Source organism: Podarcis bocagei, assembly GCF_964188305.1.
Source record: "Podarcis bocagei genome assembly, chromosome: 6".
NCBI classification, from domain to species: Eukaryota; Metazoa; Chordata; class Lepidosauria; order Squamata; family Lacertidae; genus Podarcis; species Podarcis bocagei.
The window spans coordinates 80,966,087-80,985,739 of NC_138130.1; the positions used below are offsets into that span (position 1 = coordinate 80,966,087).

The 19,653-nt window shown below is 43.1% G+C and overlaps 2 protein-coding genes across 2 annotated transcripts in view; one reads left to right on the plus strand and one right to left on the minus strand.

Annotated features, from left to right (window-relative positions):
* The window catches only part of USPL1 (ubiquitin specific peptidase like 1), a 162,741-nt gene that overhangs the window by 33,546 nt on the left and 109,542 nt on the right, over positions 1 to 19,653 (minus strand). The gene's annotated exons all lie outside the window — the stretch shown is intronic.
* HMGB1 (high mobility group box 1) lies at positions 1,963 to 11,776 on the plus strand. Its single transcript, XM_081198044.1, has 5 exons — positions 1,963 to 2,122; positions 7,577 to 7,738; positions 7,917 to 8,062; positions 8,281 to 8,455; positions 9,859 to 11,776. The coding sequence occupies exons 2-5, from the start codon at positions 7,589 to 7,591 to the stop codon at positions 10,039 to 10,041; spliced, it is 654 nt and encodes a 217-aa protein (XP_081054170.1). The 5' UTR covers positions 1,963 to 2,122; positions 7,577 to 7,588; the 3' UTR covers positions 10,042 to 11,776.

The following is a 19,653-nucleotide window of genomic DNA, read 5'->3' on the forward strand; positions in this document are numbered from 1 at the left end:
AGAGCCTCCTGGATCAGGCCAATGGTCCATCTAGTCCAGCATCCTGTTCTCACAGTGGCCAACCAGATGCCTGTGAGAAACCGGCAAGCAGGATTTGAGCACAGGGCCACAGATACCAAGAAGCACAAAGCTTTACTTTCAGTGAAGGTGGTGATGCTGCACCTGGTGGATTTCTGCCTGTCCTGCTGTTTTTAAAGGCATGGAACCACTGTTCGTAAAAGAGCAACCTCAGATTCAGCTTTGGCATTCAAAAGCCTATTTATTGCATAGAAAAATTTCTGTTACTGGGTGGTTTAATAAATATAATAATAAATAATAGTGACTAATAATGTAAACTGTACTTGTTTTAATTGCAATGTTTTTATAACCTGCCCTGGGATCCTTTGGTAAAGGATAAACTAGAAGTTTAAATTAAATTAAATTTAAAAATATGTGTTATTTCTATCACTAACTTTAGCTGAAGGACAAGTTCTCAATACTGTATTGGATTTGTTAAACGTTTGCTAAACCCATTCCATACAGGGATTGTAATGTTTTATATTGCCCCAATTGCATAGAAAGTCCCTAATATCACTACTAGTTCCTAAGAATGTGGGGTGCTAGCATAAAAATTCTGCATACAGTTAGGATATTATACATAGTGATTAGCTTTGAAATGTTATGTTTTATTTTTCACACAGGAGCCAGGGTGAACCAATGTAGTATAGTTAAAAGTAAAATGTTAAACTGTTGACTAGAATTTAGAGCTTTGGATAATTGGAAGTAACGTATTGAGTATAGCTCCATAGACAGTAACTTGAGGTGGGCTGTCCTTCAAGGTATATTGAAACCCTATCATAACATAGTGGAAAATGGCAAAACCAAAATATGGCTTGTATTTTAATATAGCAAAATGTAATAACATGATTTTAATGCCTGCTGTTTTGCTTCTTACTGAAGAATTGGATAGAATGATGCATACTCACATTCTCTTGTGTCTGTGAAAGGCACAGACTTGTGTACGTCTTTTTTGAAAGATAGTGGAAAGACTAGCAAGTGAATGTGGAATAAGCTGTAGCTGCAGTTCTACTGTTGGGCAGTAGTGTTAATCTTGATTAAAAATACTGGCTTACAATATATTACCATGGAAATTCTGTAGTTTAACTATGAACATTATCACAAATAGCTGATTTGTGATACTGGACAAGCAGGATCCAATTATGAATGTCCTATAAAATTCAGACAATGTTTCCTGTGTGTTCACATCATACTTACAGTTCACTTCATTGTAAAAGCTTGCTGTGGGGTATTCTTGTAAAATGAATGTGTAAAAAGAATGAAGAAAATGTATTTAGAGGAATAATGTGTATTAAATTTATATAAGTCTCTTTCTGATGAGTGCATTAATCTCCTTGGACCTCAGTTTATTCATATAGAAAATGGGACTATTTCTTATAGGTCTATTGTGCTGCATTTTTTACCTGCTGGGATATACTGTGGAATGTATATATAGTTGGCACGTGTGTGTTTCAGATCTACGGGCCAATTAATCACAGTGAATATAAGGGAAGTACCTTTAAGAAGTGCTTGCTTTTTTCCTGCCTTAAACAGCAGGGACTAGGTAGGTGTATGGTGAAGTTTTAGGACCCTTTATACAGGCTGTGGGGGTGCTTATTTGGGGGTGGGGATGACCGTGTACCTAAGGGAAGGAAGCTCCTTTTGCCTCTGTTGAGACTTATGCTATTGCCTATGAGCTGCTCTCTTCATACACCGCAGTACAGCAGTAGTTTCAGCTTCAGAGCTGTACATCCCGCCTCAGCCTTCTCCCTCTCAGCCAGTTTTATATTTGCGCGCCCTTTCAATCCCCGGTGACGTGTACCCCGCCGCGTCCAACCGGCAGCCGCCTCTGGTCAGGACAATGGAAGGCGTTCCTCCAACCAGCGCAGCTCCTGCCTCGGCAGCAGCCAATAGAAAGAGCCCTGTGTTGAGAGTAATGTTACCAGCGCTGAGAGAGTGAGGAGGCTGCGTATCGATCCAGCTCTCAGCCATTGCAGTGAATTGGACTACATACGAGATCCAGGCAGCCTCGGTGGCCGGCGCGCGTGTGTTTGTGGCGTGTGTGAACCGAGATCCTTGTCACGGGGTGAGTATCTTGCGGGGGGTGGGGGGGCCGCCGGCTGGCTGGGGGGGAGGCCGAAACTCCCGAGCCTCTGTGGGGGTTGGGGGCGGACGGCGTAGTCTTTCTGGGGTTCGAGGGGGGCAGGATTAGCCCTCACGAGACACACAAAGGGGGGATTTAGGCTGGGAAACCACACTTCGCTCAGCACCGGGGAGGAGGGGGGGCAGGAAAACACCGAGCTGCTCTTTAAAAGGCGGGGGGGGGGGTCGGGGAAAAAAAAAGCCCCAGCTCCACACCAAAGTGGGGAGTTTTGAGAAGTGGTTGAAGGGGACCCACAAATGCCGGGAAAGCGCCTTTCCTCTCCTGCCCGGATCACCGCGGCCGGGCTCGTCTCTTTAAACCCGTGGAAATGGGGCGGGGGTCTGGGCTGAGGCGGGGGGCGGCGGCGGCAGCGGCGGAGGGAAGCGGTCTTGAGTGCTAATAAGCTGCTTACATAGCACGGGCGATAGAGCCATTGCAGCAGAGCCGTCTCTCTATGTAATGTGTGAGAGAGCCGTGTGGGGAGACGGACTTCGCATCGCGGGGCTGGGCTCGAGTGTGTTTGTGTGAAGGGGGGGGAACGGGGGTGTCGTGTCCTCCTTTCTCTGCCTGGCTCTCTCCCCGACCCCCTTCCCCTCATTGTGGGGAGCCCCGCGAATCCCCGGGAGTGTCTCTGGGCGTTGTTGGCCTCGGGGCGATAAATCACCTCGGGAGCTGCGCTTGCTGTAACATGGCTGACGAGAGCCGTGTGTAAGTGGAGGCAGAGGGAGAGGAGGAGGAGGAGGGGGGAGGAAACAAGGCAGGCAGGGGGAGGCGCGCGCGCACGGGCGGGCGGGGGCGCAGTTCAGGGGAACTTTTTCCAAGGCGCCTTTTATCCCTGGGCGACGGAGAGGGGAGAGCTCCGCAGGCGACCGTTTAAAAGCCCGAGTCCGGGTTCAAAATATATATATATTAAGGGGGGAGGTTTGGGAAGGGAGGGGGTCTTCTGGCAGCTCTCAGTGGAAACGAGACGCTCCCCCCCCCCCGCCGCCGCCTCATTGCCTGTAATGGCTGAGTGTGTGCGCCAGAGTACAGAGCGCACCAGGCACACGCACACACACACACAAAGGGAAGGAAGGAGCCATATTCTCTATGAGCAGCGGCCATTCCGAGAAGCGGCATCGCTTCCTGCTCGGCTGCCGCGGGAGCCCATGCAAAAGGAGCGCTTGCCGCTTGCCATTGCCGCCGCGCGGGCGAGAGGCGACCCCGGGCCCCGCGCGCCCGGCGAGAGCGCGGCCTCCCCGCCTCGGCTGAGCGCCCGCCACGCGCATTTCGAGGGGACTTTCTCTCATCAGCAAGGCGTGCGCACAAAATGGAAGGAGATCTGCCGCCGCCGCTGCCGGTGGTGACCTTCTTAGGCAGCAGCCTGCGCCATTTATGAGCCCTCCCTACTTCCCTCCCTCTCTGTCTCTCTCGCTTTCCCGGCTCGTTCGTGTAGATTAAGGCGCACCGAGAAGAATCCCAAAGCTCTACAGCTGCAGCTATATTTATTGTCGGGCGCCGTCCTTGGAGCCTGAGCACATCGAAGCTCGTGGCAACGTAGTTTCTAAGAGGGGAATGCAATTTAACGCGACGAGCTCGAAAAAGCTGTGCCTTGATCATTTTTAAATCTGTGGGGTGGGCTTTAGGTTTTTTGGGGGGGGGCTACCCCTCACGAAAAACTTTTCTTTCCCCTTCCACAAATTATCCCTTTCATAATTAATACATGGCTATGTGAAAAGGGGTAAATTAAAATATTTATAAAATTCTATTTTTAGGGTTGAAGTGATTTCCCCCCCCCCTTCACATCACCCTGTAATGTAGGAAGGGTTCAGCAGTGGAAGGAGCATTTTAAATAACACTTGTGAATTAGATTTTCAGAGGTACATTTTATATCACACTTTAAATCTATAACCCCCTCATGTTCCTTTTTCTGTTGTTTTAATTGTTAAGTTAAGCCCTAGCAGCCTCGTGTCTTAATTCTGAGAGTGCATTTTCAGACCCAGGCTCCATTGTAGAAACGAGCAGCTCCTGGCTTTTAAGTGTTGTTTACTTGACAGAAACTTTAGACCGGACATGTTTAGTCAGAGAACACAAATCTTTTTCTGTCCGCATGCCAGACTGATAGGAAATTATGCCTTTCTGTGGCAATGCCAGTTAGAGCTGTGCACATTTCCCTAGTCAAGTTGTGCAAACTGGAGTAGAGAAGTACTTTCTTCAACAGTCATGAAGAACTTTAAGAAAAGCCTGGTCTGTACTAGGAATCGTTACTTCTCAGAAAGAAAGTGTCAGCACAAATATGAAAACTGTAGGACTTAATCTGAAAAAGTAAGAACGTGGGAAGAGCCCTTTTGGATGAGAACAAAGGCCCAACTTCTACAGCATACTGTTTCCCACAGTAGCCAGCCCACAAGTGCAGTAGCCCTCTCCTGCAACTCGTATTCAGAGGCATGCTGCGTCTCATTCTGGAGCCAGCAAGCAGGTTTAATCCCTATATGGGACAACTGCATATTCCTGTGTTGCAGAGGGTTGGACTAGATGGTCCTCAGTGCCCCTTCCGACTCTACAATTATATGATTCTATTGCTGTGAGAGAAATAGCTGTTATAATTTGTAGCCCTTGATAGTCTTCCCTTCATGAATTCGTCTAATTCCATTTGTCAAGAATTTGTCGCCATTGGTGGCCATCAGCACATCTTATGGACACAGATTCCGTAATTGAGCAATACGCTTTGTGAAGAAGTACTTACTTTTTCCCAAATCTCCCACCATTTGGCTATTGAATGACACCAGTTTGTAGTACAGGTGGGAACCATTTTGCATGCCCCATCTCCATTCTGCCCTCTTCTGGGTCCAAAAGGACCCATTCATCAGTTGTGTGTCAATTGGATATGCACAAAATGGTTGCCACCTGTATTACAAACTTTTGTCTCCACTTCCTCCACACGGCATATTTTCATAAACCTCTGTCATGTCTCCCCTTAGTTGCTTTCTTCCAAAATAAAAAGCCCTAAAGGTTGTAACCTTTCCCCATGGAGATCAGCACCATACACGGCATTCCAATTGTGGCTTTACCATAGATTTGCATAAAGATGTTGCAATAGTAGCAGTTTTATTTTCAGTCCTTTTTCTAATGATTATAACATGCACCAATGTACATCATTTTACATATGCTTACACTGAACCACGTTTGCTATCTCATTGCCCATTCCTCAATTTTGGAGAGAGTCTTTTTGAGATCTTCACAGTTCCTCCTTGGTTTTCCACTGTCAATAATTTTGTGCTGCTAGCGGTGATGGCCAAGTTTGCTAAGTCCAGATAATTTTTGAACAATTTTTTTTGCATCTCTCTATTGTGAGAAATGTCCAGTTTTTTGCTTCCTGGTTTGTTAGCCAATTATTGATCCATAAAGGGACCTCCCTTCTTATGCCAAGGCTAGGTTTACTCAAGAAACCTTTAATGAGGCAGTTTGTTAAAAGCTTTTTGGCAGCCTAAGTATACAGTGTCCACCAAATCTGTCCACAGTTCTAAAAATCACTGGGCCATGGCTGGTTCTCATAGCATCTTCTGCAAAACAAATGCCCTTTTACAGTATGTGCTTTTGAAGGCACAAGCCACCTCAGATGATGAAGCAGCTATTGTGCATGAAAGCACATCCTATAATAAAGCAGACTCTTTAATTTTTTTGTACTCTTTATATTGGTATTAGTAGCTAAATACCCCAGTCTAGCAAGCATAACCTTAGTGTGTAGTAGTGCTTAATGTGCGTAGATCTCCTTTTCTGTACTGGGTCCCATGTACACAGTGTTAGAAACTGGGATAGGAATGTTCGGAGCCATGTGGCTCCTGGGCCCTATGTTGTGGGTGCCAAAACAAAATGTCTAGGCACCTTTTAAAAAAATTGCTGCCCCACTATGAGACCAGGCAGCCCCACAGAAAAAGAAAAAGCTGTCAGGTGAATCAAGGGATTTGCAGAATAGCGCGGGAGCAAAAAAAAAATAAAAATGCACACAGGAGTAAAAAGAAAATATGGCGTGTCTTTTGCTGCTGGGCAAATCAGGTCTTTGGCGAGGGTAGTGCAGTAGCAAAAGACACGCTTCTTTTGCTGCTGCTGTGCCAGTCAGACCAACTGACTGCAGCCAGGCAAGTAGAAATGCTAGGTGCTAAGGGCGGCTCCTGAACATCTCCATCCAGTCGCAAAAGGCAGGTTACCAGTCACTAATTTTGAACACTGCATGTACATGAAAGGATTTTTCAGAATTTGGAACTCCAGATCTAGTACAGTGGTACCTCGGGTTACATATGCTTCAGGTTACATACGCTTCAGGTTACAGACTCCGCTAACCCAGAAATAGTACTTCAGGTTAAGAACTTTGCTTCAGGATAAGAACAGAAATCGGGCTCTGGTGGCGCGGCAGCAGCAGGAGGCCCCATTAGCTAAAGTGGTGCTTCAGGTTAAGAACAGTTTCAGGTTAAGAACGGACCTCCAGAATGAATTGAGTACTTACCCTTTGGTACCACTGTACCTGATGCGCAAGTGGAGTGATCTCTTCTGTCTTAGGTTAGCCTTACTGTGCTAGGGAAGACTAGTTATCAAGTCTCTTATCAATGCCAAACAGGTTGCTATTCTTGTCAAGGCAAACAGTGCCTACCATTAAGTTTAGGTAGCTGTACATATGCCACTGCTGAATACAAGAATTTTTTTATTGAGGTTATAGACTAAACAAATTGTGCTTTGAAAAATAGCTTAAAAGGGTGATTCGAATTGAGAGGATTCACAATATTTAGTGCTTTTCTCTCAGAACAGTAATTGAAAACATTTTTGCCTTTAATTTGGTATCAGTTTTCTGCAGTTCTAGCAGAACTTCATAGAATTTATAGTTGCTTGTATGGAAGACTTGCAGTTGGGTAAAGGTAAATTTCGTGTTCAGGGGATGTACTAGTATACCTTTTCTTATATCAGGAGTTCCATCAGGAGTTTGACTGATGTTGAGATGGAGGACTGCATAATAACTAAAAGTCATCTTATATCAACTTGTTCTGTATTTTATACAGACTTGTAACCAGTCGCCTGGTTTGCAAATCCCTTTAAACTTCAAAGTGAACAAACAGCCAAAGTAACCACGAGTGGTAAGCCAAAAATAAACCTTGCAAATCAGTGCTTGTGGTTCATTTCTCCCTAGCAAATCATGAATGGTAAGTCAAGAGCAAGCAATGGTTTAAAGTGACATGCTATCTGGGACACTGATGTGCAACTATTTGGTTGCCTAGATAGTTGTCCAAGAATGTAGCTTTAAAGTATTAAGGGAAATGGCTCAGACTGGTAGTTTAAGCAATTTTTAATCGTCTTCTTTTTCTTAGTCTACTGTACAGTAGTATGGAAGCCCCAATAGTTCTCAAATGTTTCTACTTTGTCTTTCAGAAATCATCCAAAATGGGCAAAGGTGATCCTAAAAAGCCAAGAGGCAAAATGTCCTCATATGCCTACTTTGTGCAAACTTGCCGAGAAGAGCACAAGAAGAAACACCCAGATGCTTCAGTGAACTTTTCAGAGTTCTCAAAAAAATGTTCAGAACGGTGGAAGGTAAGTTGTTATTATTGTTTTTTGTTTTAATAGTAATACTTTAAATACCCAAATAAATGCAATTTGCATGTAGCTATTTCTTAGGAATAGAAAACATACTCACTAATAAAGTTTACAAATTTAGAATGGAATTGGGTATAACCTTGAGCTGAGGATGCATACTGAATTATTTTTATAGACTATGTCTGCTAAAGAGAAAGGAAAGTTTGAAGATATGGCACGAGCTGACAAAGTTCGTTATGAAAGAGAAATGGAAAGTTACATACCACCTAAAGGAGAGACGAAAAAGAAATTCAAGGACCCAAATGCACCAAAGAGGCCTCCGTGAGTAGCTTTTATGGCTAACATGCATTGTGCTGATAGACATCTAAAAGAGTGATAGATGAATGGTGGGGAGGCAGAAATTTCACTTTTTTTTATAAATATGGATAGGTCTGTTCTGTTCTATCGCTTTGCAATGCATAGTAAAGGTTCTCACCTTGCTGTACATAGTTCAGTAGTTCTAACCTTTATGTTTCAAATGTTTATAATTTAATTTTCAGCTCAGCATTTTTCTTGTTCTGCTCTGAGTATCGTCCAAAAATCAAAGGAGAACACCCTGGCCTCTCTATTGGGGATGTTGCAAAGAAACTCGGAGAGATGTGGAATAATACTTCTGCAAGTGATAAGCAACCGTTTGAAAAGAAGGCATCCAAACTGAAGGAGAAGTATGAAAAGGTAAACTCCAGATAGCCCCCTTTGCCATTCAAATATTTGTTGTTGTCATTAAAAATATTGGGTGATGTACAGTGTTGGTCATAGTAGACCCGTTGAAATTTGAGTGAACTCATGGTTAAAATTGGATGTCACTCATAGGAAATTAATGTTAAAAGGAATGGAGCCATTCGCATGCTTGCATTTTCTCTGGAATGTTAAGTGGTACCAGCAAATCTCTATTGAAACTAAGAACATTGGGTATTGTAAACAAAAACCTCCATCTGTGGAATGTATTTCCAAGTAACTGTTCTTTGGAGCAAAAATACTAAAAAGATCTGATGAAAGTGTTTCTTAATTTAAAAAGAAAAGAAACTTGTAGGCTATGTGAACTAAATGTAATCACTAATAACGTGCTTTTATTTGGAGCATGTGTATTAATTGCTATAGTGTTTTTTTTGGGGGGGGGGTGTATCACTCCTAATAGTGGCTAATATTGTAGCCAGTACACTGCTTTCTTTATTTTTAATGGTTGAGGAATATTAACAGACAAGTGGTTTGTTTTTTTTGACAAATTCAGCATAGCTTGTGAACAAAATAAGATGGTCAGACTCTCAGGTCACTTTCATGTACTTACTTTGCCTTGGAAGAGGGATGACCATGTACAAGAAAGATACCCAGCTTGCAAAACCAAATGTGAAGGGGACTCTCCTGCAAGATTCTGCAGGTGCTAATCTAATAAAATACTTAGAAATAGTGACCAAGGGAAGATCAGGCTGCTGCTTCTGAATTTGAAAAGAGCACCCACTGACTGCACAGCCTTTACACTTGATCGTTTGCATTTTGTGCTCTGGTGTTCTTTGTAACAGAGCATAGTATAATAATATATTAAGCCACTCACAATTGAGAGAATTAATTAAGCCATGGTGTAGATACTCTGTCAGTGTGGTACCGAGGAAGATCTAGCTAATGGCACAATTCTATGAGCCATGGATGTAGAGCAGCAAGATGGGTAAAAAAACAACAACAACCTGATCATTTAGGACAGTTAGGGAAATGAGAACAAAAATTTGTTTGAAACCCTATACTGTCCTTAATTTTTTAATGTAAGCTTGACATTGAGTTTATTGAGGCTTGCTGTATTAAGTGTTATGTGCAAGTCAAAAAGAGAAACTTATTGCATGCTGAAGGTGGCACTGTCTACTCATTAATTGAAGTGCATGAAATTTATCAATAAAGTATAAGAATTCTTGACTGAGTGTACTGTTGTTCTGAACTGCAGGTAGTACAAATCTTAGACAGTCATCTGAGCGGGCTCTATGTTATGAATTACAATTCTGTCAAATATAGATTCCTGTGCATTTTCATTTAAGTGGTATTCCCTTCCCTCTGTGTCAAGTAGCTAAACTTTCTCTGCTTCTCCTAAGGATGTTGCTGCATACAGAGCTAAGGGGAAGCCTGAGGTAGCCAAAAAGCTAGCTCCACCTAAGCCTGAGAAAAGCAAGAAAAAGAAGGAAGAGGAAGACGATGACGACGACGAGGATGATGATGAAGAGGATGAAGATGAGGACGAGGAAGAGGATGAGGAAGAAGAGGATGATGATGAATAACCCTCTTTTAGATCAGTTCTTGTCTATAAAAGCATTTAACCCCCCTGTACACAACTCACTCCTTTTAAAGAGAAAAAAATTAAACATAAAGCTGTGTAAGATTTGTTTTTAAAATGTACAGTGTCTCTCTCTTTTTCTTCTTTTTTCTTTCTTTCTCTCTCTTTTTGTATAGTTAACACACTACCGGACGTGTCTTTGGGTAGCCCTGTCCTTCAGTGGTATCTCAGTGGCCGCTAACCTTGCCTAGTACAGTGAGGGGGTTGTAAATTGGCATGAAAGTTTAAAGCAGGTTCCTTGTTAGTGCACAGCACAAATTAGTTATACTTGCAGATGTAGTTGGTTACTCATTTTCATCAGTTGTCTGCATCAAAAAAATAATAGTTGATCTGTTAACTTAAATACCACTCTGTAATTGCAAAAAAACAAAAAAAATGTAGCTGTTGACATTCTGATTGCTTCTAAGTAAATACATTTTTTTTAAAATTAGTATTGTTGTCCTTTTAATAGATGCCCTTGTAAAGTCTTTCTTTCTGGAAAGCATATTCTCTCTGTTATGCCCTTTGGGGATCACATAAAAATGGCATTTTTGTTTCTTCATTCCTATAAGCTGATACAAGAGCTTTGATCTACGCCCTAGATAATCATGATAGGGTAGGAAATATATACAGGCATATGCAAAGCGTTGTGTGTTTTTTTCCCTTCATATAAGAGGCCACTTTTTTTTTTTGAGAACCCTGTTCTTAGCCAATCTGTATTTGCTCAGCTTTTGCTTACATACAATATTCTACTGATTTGTGTAAATTTACCAGTTTCTGAGGGCTGAGGAATATAGAATTCAGTTCAGTAGCATGGAACAATTCCAGGGGAAAATAACTTCAAATTTGTGTCCTTGGAGGACCACTGCGAGTATATTTTCATTTTGAGCTGTGAGGGATTTACATATGTGACTCCATTGGCCATAATGAGAGTTGTATTTGCAAATACCTGAATACAGAGGTGAGTGTACCCTACCTAAGCAGGTAATGTCAAATGCTAAAATTACTGTAATCCTTTTAGGATACCATGTCAAGTAATAATTGTGGGCTTTATACAATGACCTTTCCTGGTAGTAAATGTCCCACAGGAAAATATTTTACTTTGCTAATGTTTTCTATAAGTGGTACCATTGTTCAATCTGTATGAATTCATGCTTTCATAACCATTAGTAGTCCTAGACTATCCCATTTTCAAAATTTTATATTGTCTCAAAAGTCAGATGAGATGTATCTTTTTCTGTTAGTCTTTTTATAATGCATTCTTGATATTTGCCCATTTTGTAAGTTAAAATTAGCTGTATAGGGAAATTACTTTTTCCCCATATAGGTGTGAGATGTAACATGGTATTCCAATGACCTCTGATTTGATAAAATATAGGTTGCTTTGAAAACCAAAGTTAAAAGTTTGTGCACATTCAGTAAAAGTGCTGGCAATTATTAACTCTCTTCACATTTACCTGCGGACTAATTTGGGAACTGATTGGCAATTCTGTAGTTAAAAATTATGGTTTTCATGTGCCAGTGTTTAAAGATAGCATTCTTGTAACTTTACACACTTTTTTGATGGAGTATTGTTTTGTTATACAATTTTGACTTTTACGATTCTTCAATTTTGCATTTGTTTATGTATAACCTCAGGAGAATACTGAACATCTGATTTCCTGGTTGATACTAATAAAACAATAATTACAGAGGTTTTATATATTTAGTTAAATGAGTTTATTTTAAATATTATTTCTCTTTACAGTTAAATGCTTCAAATATGTTGTTAAATAATGGCAATTCAGTAAAGTGCACTTCAAGGTAATTGGTTATGGGCTGAAATACAAAGCTCACTTAGGATCCGTGCCAAATTCTAGGCAATGTCCCCATCCTACATTGTTTTGGATGCCCCCCCTCCAATACTCCAGAGGCTTTTTGGGAGGTGCTGGGGGTAGCAAGAGGTGGAGAACTGTAACTTCCTTTACATTAGAATCGGGGCCACAGTAACAAGCAGCAGTTTTGCTTGCCAAATGCAGACCTGGGGTTGTCTACAACAAAGCTATGTTTTCACCTGTACAACCAGTCCTCCCTTTTCCCCTCTGTGTGTCCTCCAAACCTGATCCACAACAGATTTAGGGAGTGTGCAAGTTCTTGTGCCAATGGGACAACTTGGTTGGATACGGCTCATAATTTGCAAAGCAGTGTAAATGAGTGGTACATCATCTAGGCTTTCTGTAAATGTAATGTTACTTTTCATAAAGTTAGGAAAGCTGCTAATAGACACACATTGCAAATCCTTGAAATGAAAGGAGGGAATAGTTGATGTCTGCACAGGTCCATGCAATAAAGTTTTAGTCCTCAACAGGATAGGGAGCAAGAACTGCTGGTAAGACAAATACAGTACTTTTTGGGTGAGGATGAGTTCTGGTGTCCTCTGTTTTTGAAGATGGACTTCCACCTTCTGGAATTTACTGAGTTGCTTAGCTCCAAATAACTTTGAAATGCTTCAGGCCAGATACTGCTCTTGGAAATGTTTACACATCTTTCTCCATTTGCTGCAGGACTTGCATTGTGCATGCCAGGGCTGTCCCAACTTCCAACAGACTGTGATCTACTCCCACTATAAAACAAAAACTGGCAGTGATCTACCCATTGGATTGACCAGAGTTGTTGAGCTTTTTGGGAGTTGTTGTTTAGTCGGGTCCGACTCGTTTGTGACCCCATGGACCAGAGCACGCCAGGCACTCCTGTCTTCCACTGCCTCCCGCAGTTTGGTCAAACTCATGCTGGTAGCTTCGAGAACACTGTCCAACCAGCTCGTCCTCTGTTGTCCCCTTCTCCTTGTGCCCTCCATCTTTCCCAACATCAGGCTCTTTTCCAGGGAGTCTTCTCATGAGGTGGCCAAAGTATTGGAGCCTCAGCTTCACGATCTGTCCTTCCAGTGAGCACTCAGGGCTGATTTCCTTAAGAATGGATAGGTTTGATCTTGCAGTCCATGGGGGTAGGATGAGCCAAAGTTGAGCTGTTTTGGGGGGTGGGCATTAGGATCCCATGATCAACCGGGGACACCCCACGATTGACTGGTAGATTGACTATCGACCTGTTGGACAGGCCCTGGTGTATGCTAAAGCAAACCTTTATAACTGGTTTTGAGACTTGCTTGCCAAAGAATTTTGAGGCCAAGTTTTGAAAAAAATGAGATTTTGTGCATTTAAAAATGGGGATTACAAAGGCAACCTAGCAAAAACAGCTGTTTTTCTTAAGAAGCATCAAAATGTAGTGTACAGGTATTTTTTGATGACACGCTCCCATTTATAATGGATTGATTTGTTTAATGTTTCAGAACTGTAAGGTGTGCTATCTGAAACCTTAGTCCCAGACACCTGAGTAGCGATAATCTTTGCTTGATTGAGGGGTAGGTCTTGGCTCTCCATGCCACACACCTAATTTAATGTGTGAGACAGGCACTCCATGCAGATAGCCATTCAAGCAGGAGTCTGATTTAGGTAATTCTTAACAAAGTGGAAAGAGGTGGGTGGTTTGAGAAGATCCATAATTGAAAAGATCCCTCTGGGGCGCCAAATTTTGGGCTCGCAGGGTGCCCCATTTTAAAAGACACTCAAACTCTGTTGCTGTGTCCAGCGAGAATTGGGAGGACCGCAAGATTTATGAAATGCCTCAGACTTTGTAATTCCCAAGCTTCTAATCCATCTCCCAAATTTAATTTTTGCTTCTTGCCTACAGAGAACAGGGGACATGCACGTACATGGCAGTAACAGGCAACCTCTAGCCTGTGGGACTTAAAAGATGATTTTTCAGGCTCTTTAGGGCAAACCACGCCAACCTTACCATGGTCTGATGACATTTGAGTGCGGGAAACTTCCAAGTATTGACTAAAAGGTAAAAAAAATCCTGAGCAAATGCCAAGGGAAGGAAGAATTGGGAGTTTGACTTCAAACCTTCCTTTTAAATGGAGTGACTGGGCATTGTGTTGACATCAGTTGAATGACGGGTGACCTACATGAAGTAAACCCCATTGACTAGAAGATGAGGCTCCCAGTAAATGCAGTGCCAAGCAAGGCGAAGAACAAGGGTAGGTTTTAGTGAGATTTGGAGATCCAGGGTATTCTGGTGAAGTCTGCAGTCCCATTATCATGAGCAGGGAAACGGGCCTGATCCTGGGGCCCTGGCGGCAACAAAGCCTCTGTGTGGTCAGTGGTTTAATTTCAGAAATGTGTAATTTTGCATTAAAGTCAACACTTTTATTTCATGATCCATCTTCGGCAGCCTTCCTCAACCTGGTGGCCTTCAGAGGTTACGGGACTACAACTCCTATCATCCCTGGCCATAATTCATGAAGAATAAGGCCATCTAGATTCTAGACACTATGGCTATGCTCCCTTCTCAACTGTCAGAAGCAGTATGCCTCTTGAGGCCGGTTTCTGGGAATCGCAAGTGAGGGGAGTGTTTCTCGCACCAAAATTCTGCTTGTAGGCTTAGATGGGCCTTTGGCTTGATCCAGCAGGGCTCTTAGGTTTTTTTGATAGGGTCTATATTTCAAGTTTGTGCTATCTCCCTGCCCCACGATGCTTGGGCCTAGCAGACCCTCTCAGTGTCCCCATTTTCCAGGGACAGTCCCAAATTTACAGAAGCTGTCCTGGTTTCTGATTTGATCCTGGAATGTCCTACTTTTCCTTAGGATGTTCCTATTTTCACCTGGGAAATGTTGGAGGGTATGGAGTTGTGTTACCCCTGAGCCAAGGAGGTAAGTACCTATACAACCTTTAGAAGACATCTGAAGGCAGCCCTGTATAGGGAAGTTGTTGTTTTTTTAAAAAAAAAAGTTTAGTGTTTTATGTTTTTATATAAATTGGAAGCCTCCCAGAGTGGCTAGGGCAACCCAATCAGATGGGCAGGGTATCTTCTTCTTCTTCTTCTTCTTCTTCTTCTTCTTCTTCTTCTTCTTCTTCTTCTTCTTCTTCTTCTTATTGAATACGATGTCCCTACTTCATCAGATAAATGTATGGGGTAAGTGTGTACTGTATGGGGTAAGTGTGTGCAGGATTTCTGCCTTAACTCTGTGCTGAATCTGCAAGCATTTGTCAGGGTCTTCCAGGCCTATTCTAAGGTAGAGTTTTTCCGTGTGAGAAATGAAAATCTAGCCGGGTTTTCAAGGAAAGAGCTGTGAGCTAGATACTGTCAGGATTCCTGGGAGGAGCCACTGTTTTACATTTTCTCTTAATTTCAGGCTGAACTGTACAATCTTTTGCTGATATTAGGTATTTGTAGAATGTGTTTTTCATTCAAGGTCCGTCTTTGATCAGATCATGATATTCACTAGCACAGCTTCACAAGTAAGCAGAAGTTCTTCCCGTTATAATTACTTTATTTACAACAGCTGAAACCCACAGCTAAACAGCTGCAATCGTCTCTTCACTGAGTATCTGGAGGATGAATCTGTTTTCAAAATGGAAGCCTTTGAGTGGTTATTTTGTGGCTGACCACCAAGCCACACACACACGAAAAGGAGCGTTCCATACTGGAAAATGATGTTACGGAGGATGCAGAGATAAATTGCAGGAAGCTGTCCAGGAAAGGGGCAGAAGGAAATAGTGGCAAAGCATAATGACCTTGTGCCACCTGAATGCATCGAACAGACTTGAAAGTATATTCTCCTACTCGTGTTTGAACTTCCTGTCACTTCTTTTACCAAAAGCAAAGCAACATAAAACGATAACGATTTGTGTGCACAGTGAAGAAAATCAGAGGGTAAACAGTGCACAAATATGCAACAGAAAATCCCCACGCTACTTCATCCTTGAAAAAGTTTTGTTATTTCCTTCAGCAGGAGCAGGGAAGATTGCAAGATGGGAGAAGCATGCTGAATTTGGATGCTGCGTGATTAAGATGAATGTGAAATGCACCCCTGTCTACCTGCAAAATATCAACCAGGACCACTGGTAAGAAGAAGAAGAGTTTGGATTTGATATCCCGCTTTATCACTACCCAAAGGAGTCTCAAAGCGGCTAACAATCTCCTTTCCCTTCCTCCCCCACAACAAACACTCTGTGAGGTGAGTGGGGCTGAGAGACTTCAGAGAAGTGTGACTAGCCCAAGGTCACCCAGCAGCTGCATGTGGAGGAGCGGGGAATCAAACCTGGTTCACCAGATTATGAGTCCACCGCTCTTAACCACTACACCACACTGGTAAGAGCCATGTATCTCATTGCTTCAAATATTACGTAATTAGGCATTTTGAAAGCATGAGTGGTTTACTCGCAAGATTACTGGGGATCAGTGGGAAGATGAACCCCTCTCTTCGGAAGGGTGGTTTATGTTTACGTACATTCAATATGTGCACGACCATGTATACGCGCATCGTGCCTAACCAAGAAATGTCACAAAGACGTCACTGAGAGGGCAGAACGGGGTGTTTGCAGGTTTTTTCAGTAGGTTTCAACTACAGTCGTACCTTGGAAATCGAATGGAATCCGTTCCGGAAGTCCATTCGACTTCCAAACCATTTGGAAACCAAAGTGCGGCTTCTGATTGGCTGCAGGAAGCTGCTGCAGCCAATCAGAAGCCCCGTCGGATGTTCATGTTCCAAAGAACGTTCACAAACCGGAACACTCACTTCCGGGTTTGCGGCATTTGGGAGCCAAAATGTCCTAGTATCAAGGTATTTTGGGATCTAAGGTACAAATGTATACACAATTTCACTGTCACACTGGGTGCCTTGAAACATAACCATCACATAAATGGGGGGCTGCCTGTATTCTCCCAATAAGCCAGTGCTGGGAAAACTGGTCCTCTAGATGTTGTTTGATTCCAACTCTCATCAGTGCTGCCCAGCATGGCCGGTGGGTCAGGGATGATGGGAGTCATGATAGTGTTGCAAAGTTGTTAAGTTCTTGATGTATTGCTGCTCCTGCGTCAGGTGTCACAATCACTAAATCGTCGGGCAATAACTTTCATACTCCGTTGATGCCATTACATTTTCTGTGTAAATCAACTAACCTCCAGCCACCAGATAGTCACAGTGGGTTAAGGGTAAAAACAAAGAAATCTACTTTAAGTTTGTGCTTTACTCCAGTTTCTTCTAAAGCAAGCTCTTGGGAGACAGTGGAGGAGTGTGCCTTTAGGAATGTTACAGCACCTGCTGTGGCTGTAGAGACCAATGGGGAGGAGACATGTTTTGTTGCAGCTAGGACAGAGGAAGGCTGATGCAAGTTCACTGTGGTGTTTCTTCTCTCTGTGCTCCTGCCAGCGGCTATTCCTCCTCTGGTCACAGCTGTGGATGCACAGCCTGATTGACAGTCTCCAGGCACTGCAGTCATGCACAAGGGATTCACACACAGCAGGGTAGATGTTGCCAGCCTTCATGTTACGCATGCAGACATCTTTGTAACTCAAAGTTGGTCTGCCAATGGGCCTGCTACCTGCAGCCAGCTCCCTGTAGAGCGCATCCTTGGGGATCCTGCTATCTCTTCCATTCTTTTGGACATGAACAAGCCAGCACAGTCTATGCTGAGACAGGATTGTGAACATGTTGGGAATGCGAGCTTGGGAGAGCACATCGTTGTTTGAGTGTCTGTGCTGCCATGCCACTTATTTCAGCAGAAATCAAATCTGGAATGAAAGGATATTCACTCACACACCATAAAAAACAATAATTTTGGCACAGCTGGGCTTCTACATCTGCTCCGTCATCATAAATATTCCCTTTAATTTTAATCTAACAGCCAGAGACAAGCAGTGTGAAGAAGTATGTATTCTTTTTCATGTTCTTACTCTGAATCACATACCACCCAACATTTCTCCGTTGAAAATAGGGACGTCCTACCTGTTGTTGTTGCTTACTATTATATCTCACCCACTCTGGGTGGCTTCCAACATATATAAAAACATAAAACATTAAATATTTAAAAAACTTCCCTGTACAGTGGTACCTTGGTTCTCAAACACCTTGGTACTCAAACAACTTGGAACCCAAACACTGCAAACCCGGAAGTAAGTGTTCCAGTTTGTGAACTTTTTTCAGAAGCTGAATGTGCTCCATGTTGACTGTTACACTTCCGATTTGAGTGTCACACTTCTGTTTTGAGTGTTAGGCCGAGGTCTGTCTGTTTTTCCTATTTTTGTTTTTGCGGCTCTTTCTTCGTTTTTGTGACTGTGTGGAACCCACTTCAGTTACTGATTGACTGATTGTGTGACTGAAGTACATTGTTTATTGCTTTCATTTTATGGAGCAATGGTCTCGTTAGATAGTAAAATTCATGTTAAATTGCTGTTTTAGGGGTTGTTTTTAAAAGTCTGGAACGGGTTGATCCATTTTCCATTATTTTCTGTGGGAAAGCATGCCTTGGTTTTGGAAGGCTTTGGTTTTGGAACAGACTTCTGGAACGAATTAAGTTTGAGAACCAAAGTACCAGTGTACAGGGCTGGATTCAGATGTCTTCTAAAGGTTGTATAGTTACTTATCTCCTTGGCTCAGGGTGTGTGTGTGTCACATAACTCCATACCCTCCAACAATTCTCTGATGAAAATAGGGACGTCTTACCAAACCCTCCAACATTTCTCCAACAAAAATAGGCGTGTTGTAAGGAAAAGCAGGACATTCCAGGACCAAATCAGAAACTGGGACAGCTTCTGTAAACACAGGACTGTTCCTGGAAAATAGAGACACTTGGAGGGTCTGGAATCTTAGAGTTTGAAGGCACCTCCCAGGGTCATCTAGTCCAACCCCCTGCAATGCATCCATGACAGGTGGCCATCCAACCTCTGCTTAAAAACCTCCAAGGAAGGAGAGTTCACCACTTCCCGAGGGAGTCCGTTCCACTGTATAACAGCTCTTCCTGTTCTTCCGAATGTTCAGTTGGAATCTCTTCCTTGTAACTTGAAGCCGTTGGTTCAAGTCCTACCCTCCAGAGCAGGAGAAAACAAGCTTTCTCTTTCTTCCTGAAGGAAAACTGCATGCTAAGGTCTGCCTTAAGAACATAAGAAAAGAGGAAAGCAAATTGCTAGACACATAAAGGGAAGCTCCACAGTTTCAGCTCCAGGAGGTTTTTTTGTTTGGGTGCAAGAATGGGCAAAATGCCCTTAGTGGGACCTGTCTCTGTCTGGACTTAAATCCTCCTTGCTGCTGTCGTCTCTGTGCATTTGGCTTCTTCCACCATCCACACCCAGCACACAAACACTCAGAGATGGCAAGGTGAACAGAGGTGTTTGCTTCCTCCTACCACTGCTCAGTTGCTTAGACTGAGCTAGCTAGGGATGATGGGAGTTGTAGTCCAACAACATCTGGGGACCCACAGGTTAAGAACCGCTGGATTAGAGAGAGCTGGCAGAAGCAGCAAGAAGGCGGAGAAGCAGTGTCAGGGGGGCCCGGGGCCCTCTGCTGAGGTGTGGGCCTTTGCAGATGCCCAAGAATACTGACCACCAATGGCTGCATCAGGTGTAGGGGAGCAGAGCAGCAGAAGGCAGAGATACATCTGGTAGAGCAAGGGAACAAGAACGTTGCAGAAGCAGAGTGACAGGCAGATGCGAGTCAAAGCAGAGTCAGTTTATGGCACCAGCAATGTTTCTCATTTGCTGT

Excerpts from the sequence above, each read along its gene's own strand:
- HMGB1 (XM_081198044.1), top strand. The coding sequence starts at position 7,589 with ATGGGCAAAGGTGATCCTAAAAAGCCAAGAGGCAAAATGTCCTCATAT. Across the intron at positions 7,739-7,916 it reads AATGTTCAGAACGGTGGAAG|ACTATGTCTGCTAAAGAGAA; the intron begins GTAAGTTGTTAT and ends TTATTTTTATAG. Across the intron at positions 8,063-8,280 it reads AATGCACCAAAGAGGCCTCC|CTCAGCATTTTTCTTGTTCT; the intron begins GTGAGTAGCTTT and ends TTTAATTTTCAG.